This window comes from Hemibagrus wyckioides, linkage group LG21, assembly GCF_019097595.1.
Source record: "Hemibagrus wyckioides isolate EC202008001 linkage group LG21, SWU_Hwy_1.0, whole genome shotgun sequence".
NCBI classification, from domain to species: Eukaryota; Metazoa; Chordata; class Actinopteri; order Siluriformes; family Bagridae; genus Hemibagrus; species Hemibagrus wyckioides.
Window position 1 is genome coordinate 18,070,967 of NC_080730.1, and position 24,933 is coordinate 18,095,899.

Consider the following 24,933-nt stretch of genomic DNA (forward strand, 5'->3'; position numbering starts at 1 on the left):
TCCCCTCGACTAGGTATTTTTACTGGGAAATTCTGGAAACTGTCCTTCAGCACACGACATGATATCAGAACGGCTGCTTGTTGATCTTGCCAATATATCAAGATACAGGCACCTTTTAAAAGGCAAGCTTTCACAGTTTCTGTTTCATTATAAATGATGAGTCCCCACCTCTGAGGCGAGTTAAATGCAGCATAATTGTTCCTGTTATCTATGCGAAAACTGTGACATTTCTCTCTTCCCTGATCATCGGAAAGACCCTAAGCAATCGTAGGCATCTGTGAGGTCACGTATACTGCATCCTAACTAGTGGGTGTGAGTGGACAATGAACCAAAAAAAAAAAAAAGCGCTCTCTATAAAACCACTTTAAAATGGCTGTTCTTTGTCTTTGAAACCCCTATCTATCAACTTTGGTGAAATAAATTTTCCAGGCGTGTTGCTGTAAAATCAATAACGTGGCCTGTGGTGAGAAATGAACACAGTATCAGGTTTGTGTTTTTAGATCCGGGATGGGTTGGGCTCCATATCGAGTGTGTTCTTTAAATCAGTAATGTACGTAGGAGGGACGTGAAGATGCTGCCTCAGATTTATCACCTCTCACGTGGAAACTATTACTTATACAGAGATGAGCTTCCATCCGCCGTCCCCCGATGGCTAGTTGACCCCTGAGGCCCGAGGTCACCCGGGGGTGGGGGTTAAAGTCCAACCGAGTGCAATTTGACTGAATTCCCCCTGTGTTTGTTCACCTGCAGGTTGCTTTTTGCAGCCTGCTGTGTGGTAAACAGGTGGAAGTGTGTGTTTTTGGAATGCAGACCCGTGATGAGTGTTTCATCTGTGTCAGGGTTGCATGGTTAAGTACTAACACCTGATGATCACAGTGGTTTAGTATTAGTGAAAGAAAGATCACAGAGTGGTTACAGACTCCAAGTTAAAAGCTAAATCTTTTCTGCGTTCACTGTAATTCAAATCTGATTGGTTAGCAGCTCTAACAGTGGTTTCCGCTACACAGGGTTTCAACTCGGTTTCAACTCGGTTTCAACTCATTCACAGGGATTTGTCTGGCAGATGCTCCACATAAGCATCCTGAGTGTCTTGTAAGGGTTGTGTGTATGTGTGTGTGTGTGGGGGGGGTGTTCGCGTGGGTGTGTGTGTGTTTTGTGGTGACCCATCCTGTTCTCTGTTTATCCACACTACTTTGGTTAGTTGAATGGCACACCCCATGTATTTATGTATCACCCCATGTATGTATGTATTTATTTTATTTATTTATTTATTTAAATACACATATGATATACACTGTGTGTGGAAGCATGCCCGGGTAGAATATGTTAGATTATTTCAAAAGAAAGTCTACTTCCTGCTTAGTATGTTTTCACTTCAGCGTTCTTTAATAATTAAATATTTGTAAAGTCTTAAGGCGACATTTTAGCATTAGACACCTTCAATGAGCCTTAATTCCGAACAAATTGAACTCTTAACAGATTGTGACGGCAAGAATCAGATTTAAGGGTCATCTCTCTAATCTACATGCGGCTGAGTAAATCTTTTATTTATTCAGACAGTTTGCATCAGAATAGCTAGCTAGCATGGCTGTATGGTCTAAGGTATAATTGTGCTAGCTGGTATATGAGAGATTAAGAATAGAGCCGATGCTAAAATCATTGTGTGAATGTATAAAATATAAAAGGTTTTCTATTCTAACTTCCACCTGAGAATTCGTTTAGATAAGTGATTCCAGTTGTTCCAGTCAGTGCATCATTCCATCTGTAGTGAATGACTATACTCATAATCATGATTCTTCTTAACCATAAGGTGATTTTTTTTGAAACATTTATTTGAAAGTGTGACTTGGCCTGAAGATTCTGGTTTGGTGTTTGGAGGGTGTGACCATTAAAGATGAACGAGTTGATGGCTCCCCCAGCAGTTCCCCGGCTGTCTTCTTCCCTGACTTATGTAGGTTCTTCATATGTCACTCTGATAACAGATGACTTTGATTCTTTTAGCAGATTCCATCCATTACTGCATCCAGACATCAGCGAAATCACTAAATCTGCACCAGGTCTTCAGAGAGACCCAATAACTTTACTATACATTCCAGCAAAGAAGAGAAATGGATTGAAAGAGGAGGATACCGTGTGTGTGTGTTTGTGTAATTAAAGGATAGGTAGGAATGCTTTTAAGTGTGTTTCTATCTACAAAGTTTGATTAGACAAAATTGTGTGTGTGTGTGTGTGCGTGCGTACTCAGACAACCCTGAGTTTGGTATTTGTTGGTGTTTGTGTGCATATGTAACTGATAACTAAAAAAAGAACAATAGAGTGAGCACCAATGTTTTGCCAAAGTTTAAAACAGTCAAGATGTGTGTATGTATGAGTTTGAGGATTCCAGGAGTGTATGAGTGTGTGTGTGAATTCCATGAGCACTTTGAGGGGTCGTTCTTGGTGTACTCTCAGCTCTCTCAGAGGGACTAGCTTTGGCAGGTCTACTGGTGTGTGTTCTGTGAAAGATCAGAGCTTTGAGCTCACACTCTCCACTGACCCAGACGTTACACACATACCTATGTAAGCGCATGGCCCAGTTATGGAATGCGCACACACGCACTTGATTTATGCGTAAGGGCCATATCAACTATAACCAAGCAACTTGAAGCTGCAGTGTCTGCAGTCTCAAGTGTAAACAACTTTATTATTCTGTAAAGCAATAGATGTTTAGTTATTGCATTACCTACAATGCAAATTACCCTTAGTTACCATGGGAAATCTGTGCTAATGCTACCTTCTATTCTCTCAAGTCAACATTGTTGCACATGAAGCATTTCAGTTCAAACTGTATGTTTTCCCAATTTTATTTTACACACTAACCCCATCATCAGAAGCTCTGAATCCTGCCAATGCCACAACAGTCTAGGATCAGGTTCCAAGAAATCTTATTTGGCCCCACTTCCTGGTTGAAAGGATGACATCCTTTCAGTCAGAGCAACAGTTCATCTTACAGAGGAAACCTCTTGCACCCTGGTGAAGGGGTGAACTGACTGATTACTCATGAAGAAAACCCCTTCATCCTTAAAAGGATGTGATTGTTAACCACAGGAAGCAGTAGTACCTTTAAAGCCAACAGTGATATGTGTATATGGTGTACAATTGTAAAGGAGCTTCACAAACCTGGCTTATAGTAAGATAGTGCTGACAAATAGTTGATTTTACCATGGAACCTAATCTCTGTGCATGATCTTTTATGTAGTTTCTATTTTGGTAAAGGTGCTGCTAAAATGACTCTGAACATCATACACCTCTGAATGGAAAATGCAAAAAAATTCCCCAGTCGTACCCGTGCAAATATTTAAATGAGTAATTACCTGTCATGTTCCCAATGATGGTGTGTCAGAAATGCTTGATTTTCACACCCCTGAACCTTGGAGGACATAAGGACTTGCTTGCTGATGCCACCAAAATGTGGAGAAAGTATGTAAGCTTTAGTGTGCCATTATGGTTTGGACACAAGACAAGGCAACATTATTCACTCATAAAGCACTTAACCCAACCGAAATTTGTCAAACCAGTTTCTGTAGAGTAAGTTGGTTCAGTTCAAAGAAAAAAAAATTGTATGTAGCTACTTTACAAGAAATTACTGACTGGCCTCGGATCAGATGTCCAGACTGTAAACGCCAGAGCCGTCTGGGTCGTGAGGACAGAGCTATAATTCATTCCCATGGCCCAGTGACGTTCACTACAAAGACGGATCTTTTGCCAAGTCTCAGGCCGCTCAATGACTCTGTTGATTGTTGTTTTGTTTTCCTTTTTTGTGTTTGTCTTGGCTTTCAGACGAAGCCCTCAGCATGACCCTCACTTTCAGGCTTCGGTGTTTGCCTGTGCAGATTATGTCATGAGCTACAACCCAAACACTGATTCAACGTTCTAAACCACCAGTGATCCCAAATTTCCCATTCTGGCTACATCCAAGGTCACGCATCTTTGCTAAGAAGATTGTGTTATAGATGAAGCTCCGATCTTGCCAAGTCATGTTTTTTTTCCATTTCCTTCTGATTGAGCTGGAATGGTGTGTTCGTTCAGGAACCGGGACCTTGCGGTTCCTAATTAGCATCCCTTGCAAGGTTGCGGTGCTGTTGCTTCCCACAATTTTCTACATGTTTGCCGCAGTTAGAGCACAAAAGCTGCCCGATTCACCTCCTAGCATGTGTTTCTAATAAGAGAGAAACTTGGAGAGAGAGAGGCAGGAGAACAGAAAGCGAGAGAAAGCAATGGCGGGGGTGATGGAGGGGGTTGTCTCGACTGCCTTGCAGACCTGTGACCTGAACAAGAATTTGCCTCCAAGGAGAAACGGCACCTCTTTGCTAAACACATTCAAACAGTGTGTCTGTATTTTATCCAACTTTGACATTGCTCTAAATATATATTTTTATCTAAGATATCAAACGAACCTTGGTATGTGTTACATTTGGTTATATTTGTAGAGATTTTCACTGTACCCTACTGGAGTACAGTAACAGATCTATGATCTCACATCTGTCTTTGTTTCCACTGCTGTAACTAAGTGCTGAATTTGGTAGCTCTTCTTGTCAAGATGCCACCAATACCAAAACAGTAATGTTAGGATGGAACAACATATAATTGTCCTAATGCCAGGGGTCTTAAAAACATTGCTTGAGTCAGGCTACCTTCATTTTTACTCTTTCATTCTGTGATGTAGCGTGACCTGCTTGGTTGCTAGTGGTAGACCTCATTACTGCTGTCTTGTAGGCAGAGCTTATCAATAAGGTCTACAAACTTTTCAACAGTTCCTGGAAATGGGTGTACTAACACGTAAACTGTACCACTTAAACTGGGAAATTATGTCATGATGCCACAATTTCCAGACAGCCCCTTCTTCTTTTGCCAGTACCATGTGAATTAGACACAGGTACTAAACCAGGCTATGAATAATTCTTGACTACTGTATCCTACTTTAGTAAAGGGGTGTTTTTCCAACCAAACAGAAGCCACACTAGAGTCTACTGAAAGTCGAATCAGATATGGCTCCTGCTTGATTGGAATGAAAACCTGCAACCCGACTAGCACTGCAGAAAGACTAGAAGTTCCAGAATGTTTAATAGACCTGTCTTTTTCAGGGTACTAAGGTTAATAGCATGGTACCCTGAAAAGTACATCATTTGTACCTTTAGCTTGTATAGGCAAAATGAAAGTCATGTCATTTTTTAAGCTTGTTTTATAACCTGGGATATGGAGCAACTTGTACAGAAGCGTTGCAGCATTAACTACAGGCAATCTCTGTGATTTGTTCCACCTCATACCAATGCATTTGTGAAATCAGTCCCAGCGAAGGGATTAAAAAAAAAAGAGTGAGAGAGAGAGAGAATTTACTTTCTCATCCACTGTAAAATATTTCTAAACACGAACCTCCTCTGTAATAAATTTCACAGAACAAATTGGCAATTTCCCCCAACTGGCAGAGTACAAAGTTAACTATTGTGTTAGAAGTGAAGCACACAGAAGCTGTAAGATTTGTTGCAGCATGTAACAGCCTGAGGAGCTGCGAAGAAGCAAAGCACTTGAGTGAGTCATCTCAAATAGAGTCTCTAATGTAGGGAAGACAGAACTGACAGTGATGTCAGGCATATTTTAAAGAGGCTAAAAGTAATTCTGGCTGCCAGAGACCGCGTTTCATGTTTTTTTTGCTGAAAATGTCCTTCAGTAATAAGTTTTCTGTTCACCGGTCAGTCTGAACTTTACCTCTGGTCATGACCTGGGTGTTGTGACCGAAAGTTTAAGGAACAGAAATGGTGTTTCCTCGCAGGGTTTATCCACTAATTCTCCATGATAAGTTCTGGTGCTTGGCAATCTTGGCAGAATTTGGGACTAGAGCTGCTGCATCACAGAATCTCAAGGAGCCAATTAGGGTGGGTTGGCCACCTTACAAGGATATTCCCTGGTCAGTTCCTGCTAGAGGTGTGTTATTGACATCCTAATAAATGGAGAGGATAGATCTGGAGGTTTTGGCTTGCGAATGTCTGGGTGTTCCCCCAAGAGGGTCTGGAATCTGTAGTCGGGGATAGTGAAGCCTGGGCAAACTTTCTCCGCCTGCTGCCACCATGATCTCGAACCAGAACAGCAATCTCTGTTTGTTTGAATTGTCATCTTGTGGTTGGTTCTTGTGGCATTAGCTAGAAAACAAATGAGAATGCAGTTAGACTGTTAGGATAATGTCTCGAGAAAGGAGATCATTTGTGAGAGGTTTGCATGCGTGTGTGAGGGATTGCTTGTCCCATGAAATAGAGACAGCCTTATAAAAGGATTGTGAGGTTAACCTCTAATTACAGGGTGAAGATCTCCGCCCCACACTTCACTGTGATTTATTTCTCTTCCTTTCTCTCTTGCTTTTTATCTCCTTGTCTCTCTGTCTTTCATTTCTTCATTGTTTATCTTTTGCCCTTATAGTTGTTGTTCTCTCTCTCTCTCTCTCTGTGGTGATTCCCTTGTACTCCTTGCGGCTGTGTACGTAGCCTCGGCGCCCCTCGTCAATATCTGAGCCAGAGAATTAAGTCCTCTCATAATGTGGCCTAGTGGAGTAATTGCTGCAAATAGTACTCAATGCATTCGCTTCATCTTGACATGCAAGCTCAATTATCTTCCATTATCTTAACCGCTTGGCACCCGCGCCTCGCAGTCTAATTACAAGTGTATTCAGTGGAGCACAACACTAAAGGCACTTTAGTTACCACAACATGCAGCAAGCCCTATTTCGGATTAAACTCACGGGTCATGTTACACATTACATTACGCGCTAACACCCGATCGACTTAACCAGTTAATGCCGGCTGCGTTCAGGTTTTGGTAAAGTTTTGTTAATTTCTTATGTAGGATTGATCGATTGAGGTATTTAACCATTTTCAGAACAATTCCCTCAAAATTTCAACTGTTGAATAGTAATTGCAGGATTATAGACTGGCCCCAGGTCAGACGTCCAGACCATAAACACCAGAGTCGTCTGGGTCGTGAGGACAGCGCTATAACTCATTCCCAGGGCCTGCTGACATGCACTACAAAGGCGGATGCTTTTTCAAGTCAAAGGCTGCTCGATAGCTCTGTTGATTGTTGTTGTATTTTCCTTTTCACCCGATTTGTTTTGGCTCGCTGATGAAGCCCTCCGCTCAACCCTCACTTTGAGGTCTTGGTGTCTGCCTGTGCGCATTGTGTCATGAGTTACAACTCAGACACAGACTTGTTTATTCACTAGCCTTTCCTCTGGACAGATATTATTGGTGTAATTCTATGCTAGTGTGAGGATGTGCATCAGGTGTCCATGGAATTATGCCAGACTCCTCTCCTCTCCTCTCCTCTCCTCTCCTCTCCTCTCCTCTCCTCTCCTCTCCTCTCCTCTCCTCTCCTCTCCTCTCCTAGGTGTTTTCCAATCGTATCATCTCTTTCATCAACCTATGCCCTCTTCCATTCCCTTGTCTTCTCTTGCCTCACATCTCTTTCCCCTGTCTTGCTTCCACATTTTGTCTTCTTCATCTTTCTCTCTTTATCTCCTCTATCCTTTTGTCTTTTTCTCTCCTTCCCCTCCTCTGAAGTATCATTTCTCTTGCTTTTTATTCTCTTCTTCTCTCATGATGCTATCCATCTTGAAACAGCTGTCAGCACTAATTGCAAAGGCATCATGGGGTCACAGGGGCGCCTTATAAATGTTATTAATCAGCTTGCAGAAAAGATTCACTCATTACATCACAAGCACTGGGTGAGATTGCCTCACACGAGGGCACTCCCATGCCTCGAGGGTTTTGTGTGTGTGTGTGTTTCCCACCTATGGATGAGTTGGGCTGTGTGTGTGTTTTGGCATTTTCTGGGCTTCTGCATTTCCAAAGCAAGCAGGATTAAAGATGTGCATCAACGTCTCGAAGAGCAACGGGAGCGCCGCGTCAGCCTCGGCCCGGAAATCCCCATATGGTGCGAATGTTATGGGACGTTTCTGGGAAATGAATCGCTCACATGGATGGAATTGCACTCTTGAATGTTTGCCAATGTGCTGATTCTGAACAGCCCCTGCCTCCTCCTCCTCTACCACCACCATCCACAACACACACACACACAATGCTCATTCTCTCTTACTGATTCTCAGAGCATGTATTAATCACTTCGGAGTGTTTTTGCCCCTCCAAGACGTGATGGGAATGGAGTACTGGCTATTGGAAACAGTCCGGATCTTAAGGCCAAGTTCAGCTTGTTTAAACACAGATTGTGTGTGTGTGTGTGTGTGTGTTTGCGCAGCTCTGTCAGGTGGCATTTATTTATTTACTGTATCTCTCTCTCTTTCTCTTTCTCTCTCTCTCTCTCTCTCTCTGACACACACACATACGCATGCACATACACACACACCTGTCAAGGTCATATTGAACATGTCAGAAAACTCAAATCCATCTCCTTTGTCAGATTTGGTACTGCCTTCTTGCTGGGAAGTGATGTGCAAGTGTTTATGGCCAGGTGTGTGTGTGTGTTTGTGTGTGTGTGTGTGTCTGTTTTCTGTAAGAGCATGCAGGTTTTATGGATGTCAGGAGGCCTATTACACCACACAGCATTTCCTTCTCAATCTTTTTCCTTTCTCTTTTTATCTTTGGCCTTGTTGTTTTCATTTATTACACTTTAGGATTGAGGCTGTCAGTCTACAGTGTGTGTGTGTGTGTGTGTGTGTGTGTGTGTGTGTGTGGGTGTGAGACAGAGTTAAAGAAAAGCGCTATAATAAAGACCAGTGCTTCCATGTTAGCATGTTTAATGACCTTAGAAGAAATAATCCAGCATGAATCCAGCGTTCAGCTCTGGAAGTAGTTCTGGCTGTAATTCAAATCACAGGTTTGTATTCATGGGTGAATATGTTATCGTTTCTATAGCAACAACTCACAAAGAGACTTGCATGGTAGGAAGAGGTTTATTTAACATGGATGGAAGGAGTCCCCAGCATCAGCAGATAAGGATAGAGGATTTGTGTTTTCCGATAATGGGAATGAGGATGTTTTCCGACATGAATTATAACCGGGTAAAAGTTTTCTTTCATTAAAAAACGCTGTAATTATTGACACGTTCACATCAGGACACGTCACACCTCTCCACTATTGATTATTTTCCTACATCAGCAAACCATCATTTAAGTTACTTAGGAATAAAAGAAAAAAAGAATCCGCGAGCGCTTAAGTGACATAAAAGTGACTCTCTGCACTGAGAAGAAATTGTTTTCTATCCTTGTTTTGTTTTTGTGTTTTTTATGACAAAATTATAGCGGTTCCTTTTTCTTAAATCTACCGTGAGCTTAGACATCAAGCGGTGTTGAAGTGTACTTTCTGAGAAGAACTCTTTCTGATCGACGTCTTAAGCAGCAGAGGAGAAAATGTGTTTCATTAGATTTTATTGCCTACATCATCTTTCATCACTTGGCAGTTTCAGACTGTGGTCACTATTTTATTGATTTTTTTTTTTTAAGGGTTGCCAGGTTGGGGGCATGTTTCACTCGATAATGATGGCACTTTTATTTTTATTTTTATATTTGAGGATACGAACGTTATGTGAGATGGCTTGGAGTGTGTGAGGAGATTTTTCTTTATCTTTTTATTTGAGTTTTATTGAATTGCTGAAATTCTACCTTAAAATCCATGTGCTACGTTTATAGAATAAAGAAATAGTATTTTGTCGAGCAAAAACTGACCCACAGTTTACACAACACAACCTCACTGAATCACGCAGTGATGGTCGATGCAATGCAGCTCGTACTTGGTTTTCACATTAAGGCGTCATAAAAGTGTTATAAATAACATGCAGCATATGGAAGCCCTTGGATCGGGCCACTCCCTCTGGCTGCCTGTTTATCTCTTGCATGCGAGACATCACAGCGTGGCCTCTGACCCTTCCCTTCTCACCATCGGTGTTTTTTTTTTTTTAACACGAGTTTACATGGTTTATTTGTAGATCGATGCGCTAATCTGTTTTCCCAGACCGACTTCAGATCTACTCCACTTAATGGTCGAGGATAAAGAAGCTGATTTAGTGCAGTTTATCGATCATTTCTAGCAAGAAGAGACTAAAGAGCTCGTCCCTGACACAACATCAGCTGCAGGTTAATAGGGAACAGTGCTGTAATGTGCTCTGTGGGTTGTGGGCTGAAATGAGATGTCTTCTTGTTAAAGAGCATGTGGGTGTGGATGTCAGTTTGTACAGTTTATTTTGTCAGCGAGAAGACATACCTTTGCAAACATTTCAACGTGTGAAAACACACACACACACACCCTGCACCTGTGAAGAGACCTATAAATCACTCTGGAGACAAACTGGTTTATCTGCGTGTCTTGCCTCGGCCACGACGGATCTCTTTGCATATCAATTCTCAGAAACTGTCTCTCTTTCCTTCTATCTCGCTTTCTCTTTGATTTATTCACCGGTGCGCTCTTAATTAACTCCATTCTTCATCACAAAGCAGCTGTCACCTGGTGACTTGGCAGCACCAACTTGCGCATACCAGCGACTGACTCAGGGTTCGTCTATTTTGTGTGCTTTCGCTGGATGCACCCATCCCTGCAGCTGTGGTGTAGACACATTCATCTGAAAGAAGGAGAGTGGGTGTAAGCGAAGGAGAGGTGTGTATATTGGATTTTGATGCATGAAGCAGTGGGGGATCTGTTCCCTCCGGTATGCCCTGCCAGAATATGAGCAGAGGCTTGTTTGAAGACGAGACGTTTTGTAGACGATTTCCTCGTTACTAGCGTCTTCACTATTGCACAACAGCCAGCTGCTGTATTGGAAGGTGAAGCCTAATGTTACCATCAAACGCTTCTTCTGAAGAAGCCGTGAAGGCCATATTTTTTGCCAAGTCACAGCACCTGAACTGCACTTTGAATTGTCAATCTTTGACGTTGTGATCTCACTGTGATAGAGTGAAACCTTACACCTTGTTCCCACGAGAAAAACTCATTTTCCAGGTTCCTTCAAAAAACAAAGCTATAATTCTGACCAGAGCAGTAGACAACTGTACTGTGTTTTGAGGTGGTGTTAACTTTTGATGCTGGAAGGCTACAGAGTCAAACATTTGGCTCAGGATAATGTCTTGAACCAACCTTAACGCAATCTGGTTAAAAAAAAACGCATCACCAAAATCTTTGCTTTTTGTGGCATATAAAACAAGTTTTCATTTTGACCCCCTCATTTGTTTGTCTCTACCTCAAGATCTATCCAAGTAGTTCCTAGTTTGCAGACAAGTACATGGTTCAGAACCTTGAGATCCATCCCAGTAGCTTCTAGTTTGTGGACAAGTCCGTGGATCAGTACATTGAGATCTATCCAGTTAGTTCCTAGTTTGCAGACAAGTACATGGATCAAAACCTTGAGATCTTTCCAAGTAGTTCCTAGTTTGTAGAAAAGTATGTGGATCAGTACCTTGAGATACATCCCAGTAGTTCCTAGTTTTTATAGACAAATATGTGGATCAGTACCTTGAGATCTATCCAAGTAGTTCCTAGTTTGTAGACAAATACGTGGATCAGTACCTTGAGATCCATCCCAGTAGTTCTTAGTTTGCAGACAAGTATGTGAATCAGAGCCTTGAAATCCTTCCAATTAGTTCCTAGTTTGCAGACTAGAGCAACTGTTGGTTCTGTTTATTTCAGTGGTTTAAGCTTGGATTCTACATCCACCCCATGCAAATCCTTAGATAGATGTGCTAAATGAATGAAAAAGGAAGGAATAAAAGACTTTTGGGGAAAGAATAAACCATGGGACGATATATCTGCGCTTTTATTTGTATCTCGTGACAGTCTGATTTGGATGTGTTGAAAAAGCAGCAGAAAGCACACTGATGCTTCTTACTTCACATATTTGATCTAGCCAGGATTTGACCATAAATCGAGTTTCACATGGACACCGTGTCAGGTCTAGACAATGCTGCAGAGCAGACGGCTCTGAGGACTATTTAGCAGGTCGTAAAATGGGGATTAGACATTAATCTGTGGGTTTCCTGGCCATGGCACACTTTGAGTAAACCCACCCACGCACACATGTGGCTTAGCCCTCACACTCTGCTTGTGGTCTTCCTGTTCATGTTTGCGGCCGTGTCCTCTAACCACCGCAGCCACATAACACGTACATCTCTTTGAACCATGGTGCGAGATTAAATATCCAAAATAATGTCTTATCCAGATATGATTTGTGCTTTTTTTTTTTTTTTTTTTTTTTTTTTTTTAAATAGGGTACGAGATGGTTTTTCAGAAATGTGGAATCATCGCTTTGTTCAGCAGATCATTTTTTCCATCGTTGGCTTCTCTTGCCAGTGGCGCTCATTTGACGCGTTCCCTCAGATGGAGCAGAAAATAATTATGGAAAATAATGAAAAATAATTAGCTCTCCCCTCTTTCTTTCTGTCTAGCTCAGCGATTCTGCCTCTGGTTTTTTCGTTTTTCCCCTCGCTCTGTCTTGCTTTCGTGTCAGTTACGAGTTCTCGTATTTTGAAAAGAAATTCTTTTGCGTGTGTGTCTCGGCTGTAAAAACCCACAGCTGTTGACCAGGGAGGTCCAGACCCGTATGCTGTTAGAAAGCCATCGGCTCCATCCAAAACCACTCCCTGTTCACTAAATAGTGCACTTTTTGAGGGTGCCTTGAAGAGGGGGTAGTGGAGGGTATCCTCAATTAATGACTTGACCACAAATTCTGGAAATTGGCTAGCACTTGATGGAAATTAAATTGTGTAGTTAAAGGGGATAATACATTTGAGAAAAAGTAGGCTTTGTTCCTAAATACAAGTTTTTTTCATGCAAGAAAGTCAGATGTTCTGGCCAAGCTTGTGTTTTGACCAATCAGCAAATGTTCAGAACCTTAAACGCCACCTTATTCGTTCCTGATTTGCAGAAAGGTTCCTAATCAAGAGCAGGAACTCCTGCCTTGCCTGATCCGAGAAAAGTCTGTCTTGTTGAGCAGTGGACACACACTTACCGAAGCCTATGATTGACTCGTGTCACTGTGGTTGAAAAGGGAGAGTGAAACTCCACCCAGAGAGCTCTGGCCAGCTTATTGCTCTTGGTTCCTGACCACTGACATCAACTAGATACCAAATTCTGACCTTCCGAACATTTTGTGAACACTTTTCAGGTCCAAAAGTTCATTAAAGCAAAGGTAACATTTCTCAATGCTGTGATGTTAAATGTTATATTAGTCTTTCTTTTAGGTATTTTGATATTGTGATACAGTGCCAAGTTCTGATTGGTCAGTTGCCGGTTTAGGGGAGGGATATAGCTAAAAATGGAGTTTATTCAGATTTGTTTAGATTTTCTGGTCCTGTATTCACTTCATAGCTACTTTTTGACTAGGATACGGGCCGAGATTTTGGCCGCAGTGCAACACACGTCGTAATCTGGACTACAAGCCTCGTCAGTATGCAGCCTGCGTGCTCTGACCTATTAAAGTCATTTGTTAAATTGCACGCCAACTGTCGCTGCAGTCCACTCCACTTTAAATGTATTTTGACGTCTGTTTGTCCAGATGCCACGAGAACGGTTAGGGGCATGTGACAGAACAAGAAGCTGCGGAATACTAATTCACTTCACACACACACACACACAGGCAGGCAGGCAGAGGGCCATCCTTATCTCCCAATGATAAAGTACCTGACAATCACACTCAATGGTAGTGTCACTGTCAAGTCTCTTTACCTCACACACACACACACACACACACACACATCGAATGTGCGTGACTGATCATTATCTAAAGTGTTTTACTGTCTAGAACTTTTTAATTACAGCAGGTTGTAATAAATGTGGTTAATTTATTTTCACTGCGTGATCAGACTGTGTGTGTGTTTTGATGGAGATTTGATACTGGCAGTAACATCAGACCACATGTGTTAAATGTGCTGTCATTCACTGGACACAGTAAATCATAAACCTCTACTCTGGCTCTCCAATAGCTGCATTTTAACACACACACAACCACACACACACACAGAGTTTCTCATTCTGTCTGTCTCTCTCTGTTTATTCCCCATTCTCTCGTCACTGTTAATTTTTGTCAATACAAACCGGTGTGTGTGTATATAAACCTGTGTGTGAGTGTGTCGGGGTGTGTGTGTGTGTGTGTGTGTGTGTGTCTGTGCTAATCTTTGCCAGAGATGTCAGGTTTCATGAAACACTTCAAGTTCTGCTTGGCTTCTCTGAAATGGGAAAAGTTTTACCCCCCCCCCCCCCCCCCCCCACACACACACGCTTCAGTTGCTGTGTGTGTGCTACAGAAATGACAGGAGAGACTCTTTATTCACACACTCCACATGCTGACTTCACCTCTGTTTCTCTTCTCGGTTTCATTCGTTTTGAACCAGTTTATTTGGTGTGTGTTTGGGGGGGAGGGGGGGGTTGGGGGGGGTTGGTGGTTGCTAAGCTTTATCCTGATTATTTTCTCAAATCTGAAGCCAGCAGCTGTAAGAGCCTGATGTTTACCGTGAAAGAGAGCAGAATTAGATTATCTGTCCAATAAATTCCAGAAAGCTCTTGACTACAGCTGTGTGTGTGTGTGTGTGTGTGTGTGTGTGTGAAAAATAAAAACTAATTATTAAATAATTACTAAGCACAAATACTTGTATATTTGTTGCAGAAACAAGAAGTGGGGCATTAATTTATTCATTTGTGTTTTTTATTATTATTATTATTATTATTATTATTATTATTATTATCAAGTGCTGATGTTGTGTAATAAATACTAGAAAATATGTTATACAAAGCAAGAAATGAGATTTATTTATTTATTATGTAGAAAAGTGATATGGCCCCTTTTTTCCTCCTCAGACCTGTTTTTATTTATTTATTTAATTTAATATCCTCATTGTTTGTATGTTAACACAAAAGATCTGAGTTGTAAGGTAGTACCTACTGTGTTCTCATTTGTTTTATTGCTATGTGACTTTTGTTTTTCTTTCAGATCCCATTCTCTTTGGTGCAGTTTCCTCTCTGGGAGTATTTAAAGGTATGTCTCTCTCTCTCTCTCTCTCTCTCTCTCTCTCTCTCTCTCTCTCTCTCAATCTTTCTTTTATCTCTCTTACGTCTTCTTGTTGTCTTGGTCACCTTCTCCTGCTCTAATTGCTTTACGTAATTTGTCCTGCAGTGAAAAAATGGCGTTTTTTACAGTGGGTCATGTTTAATGCGTTCAGGTGGGATATTACTTTCATTTCTCCTCAGTGAATCAGTGGATGACGACTTAGCAGTGATTAGATGCACTCGTAATAGGTTATGAGCTCTCCTTCTCTCTCGCTCTCTCTCTCTCACCTCCATCGCTTAGCCCTGGCCGCCGTTTCTCTTTGAAAAGGCCAGCATTCGGTAGGATGACATCACGTCTCCGGGCCCAGAGCACAAAATTCCATTAGCGCTTTTGGCCTCGTGGCTGATGAAGGAGAGGAGAGAAGAAATGAGGAGAGGGAGAGCGTGTGACTGTAAAAGCCTCAGAAACACCAAACCACCTGTTTGACTGTTAAATGCAGGACACACACACACACGCATAGACACACACGCACACACCCCCACGTACACGCACGCCCATGCAAACACACCTACACATACACACAAACGAACAAACACACACACACACATTTAGGAGAGGGGGACAGGAAGAAAAGGGGAGAGAAAGAAACAGGCAAAGGCAAGGACTGAGATGAAAAGAGAAACAGAGAGACAATCAGACAGAATGAGACTTTTGATTTTAAAAATGTTCTGCTTTAAAATATAGATAGACAGACAGACAGACGGATAAACAGCCAGCCAGAAGGATAGATAGATAGATAGATAGACAGACAGACAGACAGATGGATAGGTAAATAAGAATCGTAAAAAATTTTTTACAAAATTGAAGATATTTACTGTAAAAGTAAAAAAATGCAGATCCTGAAAAATTTAAATTTTTAAAGTGAGATATTTCAACTTTCCAGAAACAGAGCAAGTTTTGTTCTGCATTTGTTCTTTACTTTCACTTTAAAATTCTTTAAAGGGAAAAAGGAAGTGGCTTTTAAAGATGAGAGAGATTTTAACTTTCACCTTTACTCAGTGAATGGAAATTTGTATAAAAGGTTAAAGCGGCTCTGAGTAACAGTAATCACCAACACCAGCTGTTTCACTGATGGATACCAGGCTCTCTCTCTCTCTCTCTCTCTCTCTCTCTCTCACACACACACACACACACACACACACACACACACACACACACAATTAATGAGTGTGGAGAGAGAGAGAGACAGAGAGACAGAGAGAGGACGCTCTGCAGGACAATAGCGTTCACAGCTGGAGCTAAGCGTGGAGTGTGAAATGTTCGCCCCCTCAAACGGAATAAGACGTGCCATTCATTGGACTCCTTTTGACACGATTTCAAAGACATTCCCTCGTTCCTTCATTCTTTCCCGACCATCTGTGCAGAGCAGCTCCCTGAGTGTCACAGCTTTAATGCTATCTTTCTCCCTCTTTCTGGCTTTTTCCTCTTGTCATGGCCTTAAAAAGCATAGATGTGCATCTGACACAGAATATCAGAGCTGCTTTTGTGTTCTTTGCTCTTTGAAGACTGTCTAAAAAGACATGACGCTTTTTAGAAAAAAAAAGAAGCAAGATTTGAAACTTCTTTGGTGATTTTTGGTTTTTATTTTTTATTTTTTTGCTGGACTGATTTGGACGTGTGTGTGCGTGTGTGTGCGTGCGTGTGTGTGCATGCCGCACACCACAGCTGGGTGACATGTGTCTAGCCTACACATCACATCCTATCCACTAGTTGAGGTATTGGAGAATCCTGCTGTAGTGAGTAAAAGTTTCTTCAAATCAGATCTAAATAAATAAAAAATAAAAATAATATAAATGTAAATCAATAAATAAATAAAATTAACAAAAATGTCATGGAAAGAGGTTTTATTTTGGATTACTTTCTAACCCTTGGTGTTGCCTCAGCAAACATTACATTGAGTAAGGAATCTGTTTTTTTTAGTTTATTTTTAACAAATGCAATGGTCAAATCATTTACTCTTTCTCAGGATCAGATCGGAAACATTAGCTCACAGCTGAAAATGAGCACATCCTCTAAAATAAGCAGGTATTAATATGTCCAAACGAACTAAACAGATTAATCAGTGATCATTTCTATATCGATGTATAACTCACACAGAGATCATAAATGTTCCTGAGATTTTCTCACCTCAAGGTGATGAGACAGAGAATGATGATGCTGTCGATCAAATCGCCGATCAGTCTTTCTTATTCGAAATTTCCACAAGAATTATTTAAAGTTTAGTCAGTAACATATATCAGTAACAAGGAAAGAAATCTAAAAGTAGAAAATATCAGTGATTGGCTGTGTAGATAGCTTTCACGGGACACCACACACTGCAGATTAGATCTCGGACCACATTGAAACATCAGAAGAATGTTTATTTTGTATACCTGTAGACACCCTGCCTTTCCTTTTTTTTTCTTGTCTTTTGTTTCCCTCTATCTCTATCTCATTTCCTCTCTCTGTCTTCATGGGAAAATCAAGAGATGACCTCAGCATTCTGGATGTAAAGATGGCTTCTCTGTCTGGTTCCCATCATCCGAGCGAGCCCATGGGCTTTGATTTTCTGCAGATTTTTCTGCATGTATTAGCTGTAGTAATCCTCGATTCCTCTCTCTCTCTCTCTCTCTCTCTCTCTTTCTCTCTCACTCTGTAGGCTCTGTGGCGGAGGAGACAGGGGGAACGGCTGGACTCTTGGCAAGCTGCAGTGTGTGGAGCTGTTGCAGGTGTGTGGGATTAGCCTCATCTCAGAGAGAGGAGAAAGAGAGAGAGAGAGAGAGCTCTAAGGTCAGGAGTGCAGAAACTTCACCCAGCTTCATTCCTTATGAATTCCACATAGGTCACGATGACAAGAAGCACCTAGACATTGAGAAACTGAGAGAAAAGAAACAAAGAGGGAGGGGCAGTACAGAGAGAGAGAGAGAGAGAGAGAATGGAAAGGATCTGAACATTTCACCCAGAGGAGAAAGTGCATGGCTGCTTGCCATTCCACCTGGAGTTTAAGTCTTGCCTGGGAACTGTGTGTGTGTCTGTGTGTGTGTGTATGTGCTACATCCTCTGTATTATCCTTGACCACTTGAACGAATAACCCTGTTCACTACTACAGCTGAAGAATAAGAAGAAAGTAGCCTGAGAGATAGAAGCCATCTGCTTCAGTATGGGAATGTACAGTATAGGAAGCATAATGAACCGTCCATCTGCACACAGAAGACACGTGTGTGAATGTTTGTGTGCGCGATCCTGGATCCGCTTAAAGTGGGTGAAAGTTCAGCAGAGCAGCTGATTTCCAGGGGCGTGTCTGCAACTGTATTTATAGCCAGTGGTTTACATACAGCATGGATGGATTTGATAGTAATGATACAGTTATTTCATCAGCTCCCTTGTCTGTCTCGCTTCCTTTAGGTGGGGTAGCAGCGTTTGTTACCACTCCTCTGGATGTGGCCAAGACGAGGATAATGCTGGCTAAGGTAAGAGTATAGTGACTAGAATATGGGTTGTAGATCCTTAGATGTTGCACAGCTTTATAGAGTTTGCACAAAATGGTACGAAAAACATCAAATAAGGAGCAGTTCTGTGGGTGGAAATTGAGGGGAATGGTCAGGCCTCTCTGAGCTGAGAAAGGAATTCAAATAATCATTCTTTACAGCCATGGTGAGCAGAAAAGCATCTCTGAACACACCAAACATCGACTTTTGAGGAGGATGGGCTACGACAGCACATGGTTTCGCTTCTATCAGCCAAGCTACAGTGGAGACAGATGACTAGAATATAGAGAGGATATAAAAGCAGAAAATAATATTGGCAGTGTAACAGTACGATTTAGCATAAGGTGAGAGTTAAATGCTAATAACACTAGCCGTAGCGAGTGTTAGTGCCCATTGATCTGAGCGCTAAATTAAAAATATGACAGTTGTTTAAGTGTCCTGTCTGCTGATGCCTCACAGGCGGGGAGAAAGGTGAACAAACATGAGTCCCTAATGTAGACAAACCATGAACAGATGCTCAGAGAGTAAAAGAAGCAGTGCGAGACAGAAGAGAACTCGGATTAGCCAAGGACTCGAGTGACGCACACACTTCGTCTCGCTCTCAACTGTGCTTTTGAGACTGAAAGCAGACAGAGCTTTGTGTATTCAAGGAAGGATATTCCTTCAGAGCAGTTTGTGGCCTACACTTACAAAAACGTATGCTCGTATTCGAGAGGCTTTGGGGCCGTGCATAGATTTATGTTGACGCTGTGCTTACACACCTTAAACACAGAGCTCAATGTGTTAGCTAAATGTCATGAAATGAAGAACTGTTAGTGGAGGGGAAATTTAATGTTTAATGTTGATTAGTAAATTTCTTGGATTGAGATTACAGAATGTAGAAATATTTAACAAGAGCAGCGGACCTCAAATTGGCCCCTGAGGTACACCGATATACTAATATGACTAAAATTACATTTCTTCATTCTGTTTGATTAAAGCATCTTCCAGAAGTGTTCCCATTTTTTCCCATGATACCCACTTACCATTTTTTTTTTCTTAACTTTTTTTTCCAGTCAACATTTTTGTCTGTTTTCTCTCTCGTCCAAAATGAAGTTCAATTAAATGAAGTTTTTGACCATATTTGGTAAACTGTTGTTAACTATGCACATATTTACTCTCCGCTAAGCCAAACATACTTTTGACAGATTTTATTTCACATCATTTAACTAGAAACATTGCCCATTTATCCTGACAGAAAGCAGGTGTGCCATGTTAGCGTATCTTTTTCTAAGCCGGAAATTGAGTCGAGACGGGACGAAAGCTGAAACAGTACCATTGAGAGATGGGGGAAAGGAGTCGGGGGTTGTCAGTTAATATTGGAGAGTTCACAACTTTTATGCAACTGTCAGTCATTTTTATGTCGATTATGGTATTTTCCATCTCACCCTCACCTGTTCCCGGTGTAAATGCACCCCACAGCTCGCTGCGATAAATGAGGTGAATTGTGAACAGCTTCATATTATGTACATTTGGAAAGAATATAAAACAAATGTTATTTTATCGAGTGGTTTCTAAGAAATACTGCGCAGGCAACATTGTCGGTTCCGTTGTGTTGCACCTGTGTCTCCTCACAGAGCTTAATGACAGAATGAAGTGGGAAAAGGAGGAAACGAAGGTGCTGGGTCTGGCCGTTCTCCTTCTGTTTACCCTCTTAACTGGAATTCCTCACCTGTGCTAATGAAAGAGGCTTCTTGTGCTGGAGCGATCCTGGCCGAGTGTGTTTATGTGCAAGACAGCACAGAACATAGATCATACATGCTTTCTTGCTGTCTTTCTTTCACAGGCTGGTACTTCCACGGCCAGTGGAAACATCCCTCTAGTGCTGTACGAGGTGTGGAAGTGTCGAGGTGTGTTTGGGTGAGTATGAGCCATGCATACACACCTGCCAAGATAGGCACTTAAATTGCCGACGGAACTGTGCGTGTCTGTCCAACGACAACGATTCATTCATTCACATGCCCATATTTATTTAATAATTTGTTGCCCTGCTCTCCTGTTAAGAGCCTGTGGACAGTAAAGCATCAGCAACATTTTCAGTAGATATGTATGTGGAAAAAATGCCTCTAAGATAGGTCCTCTGTACTCAGAAAACACCCTTTTATATATATATATATATATATATATATATATATATATATATATATATATATATATATATATATATATATATATAACACTGGAAAAACTTTGAACAGTGGTAAGAGGTAAAGTGGCTGAGACAAATACTCAGTGGTAGAGCACAGGCCCTCCTGTAGCTGAGTGCATTGTACAAATTGACCGGCTTCAAAGCTGTAATTATGATAATGGCTCCATTTGCAGTCGAGTCAAGCCAGAAAGTGCTTCCATATGTTTAGCTCCGCCCCTAGGGCTCCAGGTTGAGCTCCTGACTGCAGCATCTGAAACAGTCACACTTCTGATGACTGTGCACTGCATACTGTACATGTATTTTCCTAGCATTTGTAAGGTCATGCTGGTGTTATTACTCGAGTCACTCGAGCCACTCAGTCGCCCAAGCCATGGCATGCTGGGATGCCCACAGTTTTAACATCTTTCTTGTGTATGAAATTTGTATCACCCCTTGCTCGAAGGCACCATATATGTTCCACAGTACCCGTAATTGTCAAACATTGCACAGATTCTGTCTTAAACATGTTAAAAAACATTACAGTACACCTATGTCTTCGCAAATGTTGACATTTTACAGCATGAAGTTCAGTGTGCGGTTGACGTTAAGTGTAATTACAGTGTAATTGTTTTGAAGGAGTCTTTTCTTTATCATTGAACACACATGAGGTTAATGTTGATGTGGTTTTTATCTTGTTTCTACTTTCATTCTGCCTTTACGTTGTTGGTCTAAAAAATGACTCAACACAGTTCTCTTGAACAGAGCTGGAAAGTAAAAGATGTATAGGATTTATGAGACCCAAGACATTGAAGATCTGAATAAAAAGAACTTCAGCTAAACTAAAGAATTAAATTTACAAAGTATTTATTTTTAAATGTATACTATTTTATGGAGGAATGATGCATCCAAAAGTTTCAGAAGATGTACCCTTGATGGTTTGTCCCCAGTGACAAGGAAAAGACTGTTTGGTCTCCTTATTTCTCATTGTCCTAGACTGAATTTGTGCTTCTTTTTTTGAATCTTTACATTTACATGGTCAAATCGAGCTTTCCTAAAGACAACATTGTCAATTTAGAACTGTCTAAATCCTTCTTTTCCCAAGCCTGAGTCATGGCTCAGATCAGGTCCAGGCCTCTATGGGAAATGCTGAATAGTTCAACAGTCATTAATATATGTCCTGATTAGATATGCCAACTCATAACTGGATGTGATGACGTTGGTTTGAATCAGTGAACAGGTGCAGGAAATGTGAAAGTTGAGCTCTCTGACTCACTTGACCTATTGCCAAGGAGCACAGAAACCAAACGAAAGGGCATGTCTAATAATAATTGCAGGAGAATTAAACATTATAAGATTTCCTCAATATGACTGGCTTGTCATATGTTCCTTCAAATCCTTCATGACATCATGGTTTTTCACTTGACACAAGGTTTGAGTCAAGGGATCTTTTGCTGTCATCATGGGCTACTTGGAATCTGTGTCTTTCCACTTGGCAGGAAGTTTTCACATGCTATCTGACCTGGTGGTATTAGTTTGAGGTTAAGTTTCCAGAGGGCTTTTATAGTTTCCATTTTACCACTGCAGACTCAAAAGGCAAGTCCTCTCCTATGCAGCTTGTAGCCCCTTACACATATAACCACTTGCTTATTCCGAGATGATCTTGTTTGCTAATAAGCATCGAAGGCCTGCAAACACATGATCCTGAGAGACACGTATAGGATTCTGCGAATGACAGGAATAGTTGAGAGATAGTTGCCATGCTTGGCACCTTGTACAGCTTTGCAGTTGACAAAACTGATGTATTAGTGGGCATGCCAGGTTCACTCGTGACTGTTGTTCTAAATCGAGGCTCATAAACTGCCTCGTGCCCTTTCTGACCTTGCTCATCCCCACAGGTGTTTCCAACATGTGGGCTCACAGCACACATTTCCATTCAGACTTGGCTGAGGTTTGAAACCTTTGGAAAAGATCTGAAAAGGGTTAAACGTACAAAGATCAAGAGAGACAGGCAGGAATACGGACGATGAGAAAGACAATGAGTGTCAGAGAGAGGGAGGTGGGGGCGGCTGCATGCTTGAGGGACGTGTGTGAATGTCATCTGGCTATCCGTCATGTGGAGAGGCCCTGAGGGCCAGTGCTAATACCAAAAGCAGCTGCATGGAAAAGAGCCCCGAGGGGAACGGACGCACTTTCATGGCCCGATGCATCCTCCAAAATCAACGGTGCACATTCCTCCCTGATCGGCCCTTGAGCTAACCAAAAAAAATATTGCAAGGACCTTTTACAAAACAAGGAGCAAGTCTAGTCATGTTATCATGGTCAACAAATGAGTAACTGATTGGTTCTTGCTACCAGAGTGGAATTTTTTCAAGCTTTAAATGATTAATTCCGGTGCATCAGGTAGTGTTAATGCTTCAAAGCCTCAGCTCAATTTTGACCTCGAGTTACTGTCTGTGTGAAGTTTGCATATTCTCCCCATGTTTATGTGGGTCTCCTCCAGGTTCCCTGGCTTCCTCCTACTTCCCATAATCATACTGGTAGATGTGCTAGCTATTCTAAATTGCTCCTAGCTTTGAATGTGTGTGTGTTTTTTGCCCTGTGATTGACTAGGCGGATTCCCGCTTCACTCCTAGTGTGACCCCCAGTGTCCCTGTGATAGTGTCCTGACCAGATGATTAGCTCGACACTTCTTGACCTCTTGAGGAAGACATAATTGTATCATGGCCTCTACTTTCATCTTTCCTTTTCAACTCCTCCGCAGGCTCTTCGCCGGTAGCATCCCCAGGATGACCTTCATCAGCGTGGGTGGGTTCATCTTCCTCGGAGCTTACGAGAAAGTGCGTCGCATGCTCCTATAGGACTTTGGACTCCGATGCCGTCCATGACCCATAGATCTGATCTTAACCGGAAGTATCAGGTTAAAGGTCTTGTACTGGGGCGCTGGCACTCGAAGACTCACTGGTACCCTGGAATTTGCATTCCTGACTATCATTGCACAGCGCATTAGTTTTAACTATAATTTTAACTGAAGGTCTTTTACAGCAAGATTCTTTTTTTGACAGAGCTGCCATCATGATCATATTTGACCTGGAAGTGTGCTGGTGCTGCACAGATTAAGAGTTATTAAAAGAGTTTAATATAAAGATATTCATGTTTGTGATTTTTTATGCATGTTATGACTTCTCTCCCTCTCTAATCTGTAACCTACATCATTTAGTAGGCTACACTGCTTGCATGCCAGCATTTTTCAAAGCATTATGGGATATCATCAGCGTACTAAGCTTTTTACACATGATTGCGAAATAGCAAAACTCCTAAAATAGTGCATTATATAATGCACAGGTGCAGATTCAAAGTGCTTTGGCAAACCTGTTTTGAATTTAAGTAAGTTTTGTGTGCAGATTCTGTTTCTGTTTAATATGAGTGAATCTTTCACTAAGAAAAAGATTAATCAAGAAAAGGTACTGATTTGTGACTCGTTACTCCTTAACTTTGCACTACTGTTGAATATTTAGCAGTGAATTCAGAGTTAATGTGATACTGCCACACTCTCTACAAACACCAGTGACTTGTTTATCATCCACAGTTCTAAGTCTCCCACTTGTAGATGGGAATTTCTGAGATGTCGGGTGTCTTTCACCACTATTCAAATGCAGCAACTAGCCATCAGTTTCCTAAATCTTAATATTTACAGATGGGTTCATTGCCTAATCTGAGACTGTAACAGCACTCAAAATGAATGCCTTATTAAAAATAAGTGCACTTGTTTGATGAAGTAATTACCGTAAGAATATAAGCACCTATATAGTTGATATAGTTGAAACGTCTCAGTACTTTCATTTTCTAATGTACTTAATTTGAACTCGCTCTTAGGGTTAAACCAAAAATGTTTATGCTTTATTTCATCACACAATTATTTAAATCTTACATCTGTGACATCTTAAACCTGACTTAAGGGTCCCTTATGTGGATACCATATGAAAATCTGAGTATGAAGATATTTGTCTGTGCATTGGGGCCATTTTATAAAATGATTGACATACTAGTAAGAGAGCTAACGGGACACACATTTAGTATTTGGACCAGAGCTAAGAACAAAGTCCTTATGCAACAAGGTTAAATCGAAACCTCTTCCAGTCCTGAAGAATGGTTTGCTGTTTGAAGGTACCTTGGTGAACCCAATCTCTGGTCAAATAAATCAGATGTCATTTGGAAAATAAACTAAGCTGT

General features: G+C 41.3%; 1 protein-coding gene across 2 annotated transcripts in view; it reads left to right on the top strand.

The window, feature by feature from the left end:
- slc25a26 (solute carrier family 25 member 26) overlaps positions 1–23,847 on the top strand; it is a 34,296-nt gene extending 10,449 nt beyond the window's left edge. Inside the window, exons 6-10 of one of the 2 annotated variants that reach the window (XM_058373259.1) lie at positions 14,953–14,997; positions 17,708–17,777; positions 18,454–18,518; positions 20,362–20,435; positions 23,465–23,845. In XM_058373259.1, coding sequence (XP_058229242.1) covers positions 14,953–14,997; positions 17,708–17,777; positions 18,454–18,518; positions 20,362–20,435; positions 23,465–23,561 — 351 coding nt within the window. In that variant the 3' untranslated portion in view covers positions 23,562–23,845. Of the gene's footprint in view, positions 1–14,952; positions 14,998–17,707; positions 17,778–18,453; positions 18,519–20,361; positions 20,436–23,464 lie in introns of both variants that reach the window. The other variant, XM_058373260.1, reaches the window with a different exon arrangement.
- The last annotated feature ends 1,086 nt before the right edge of the window (positions 23,848–24,933 follow it).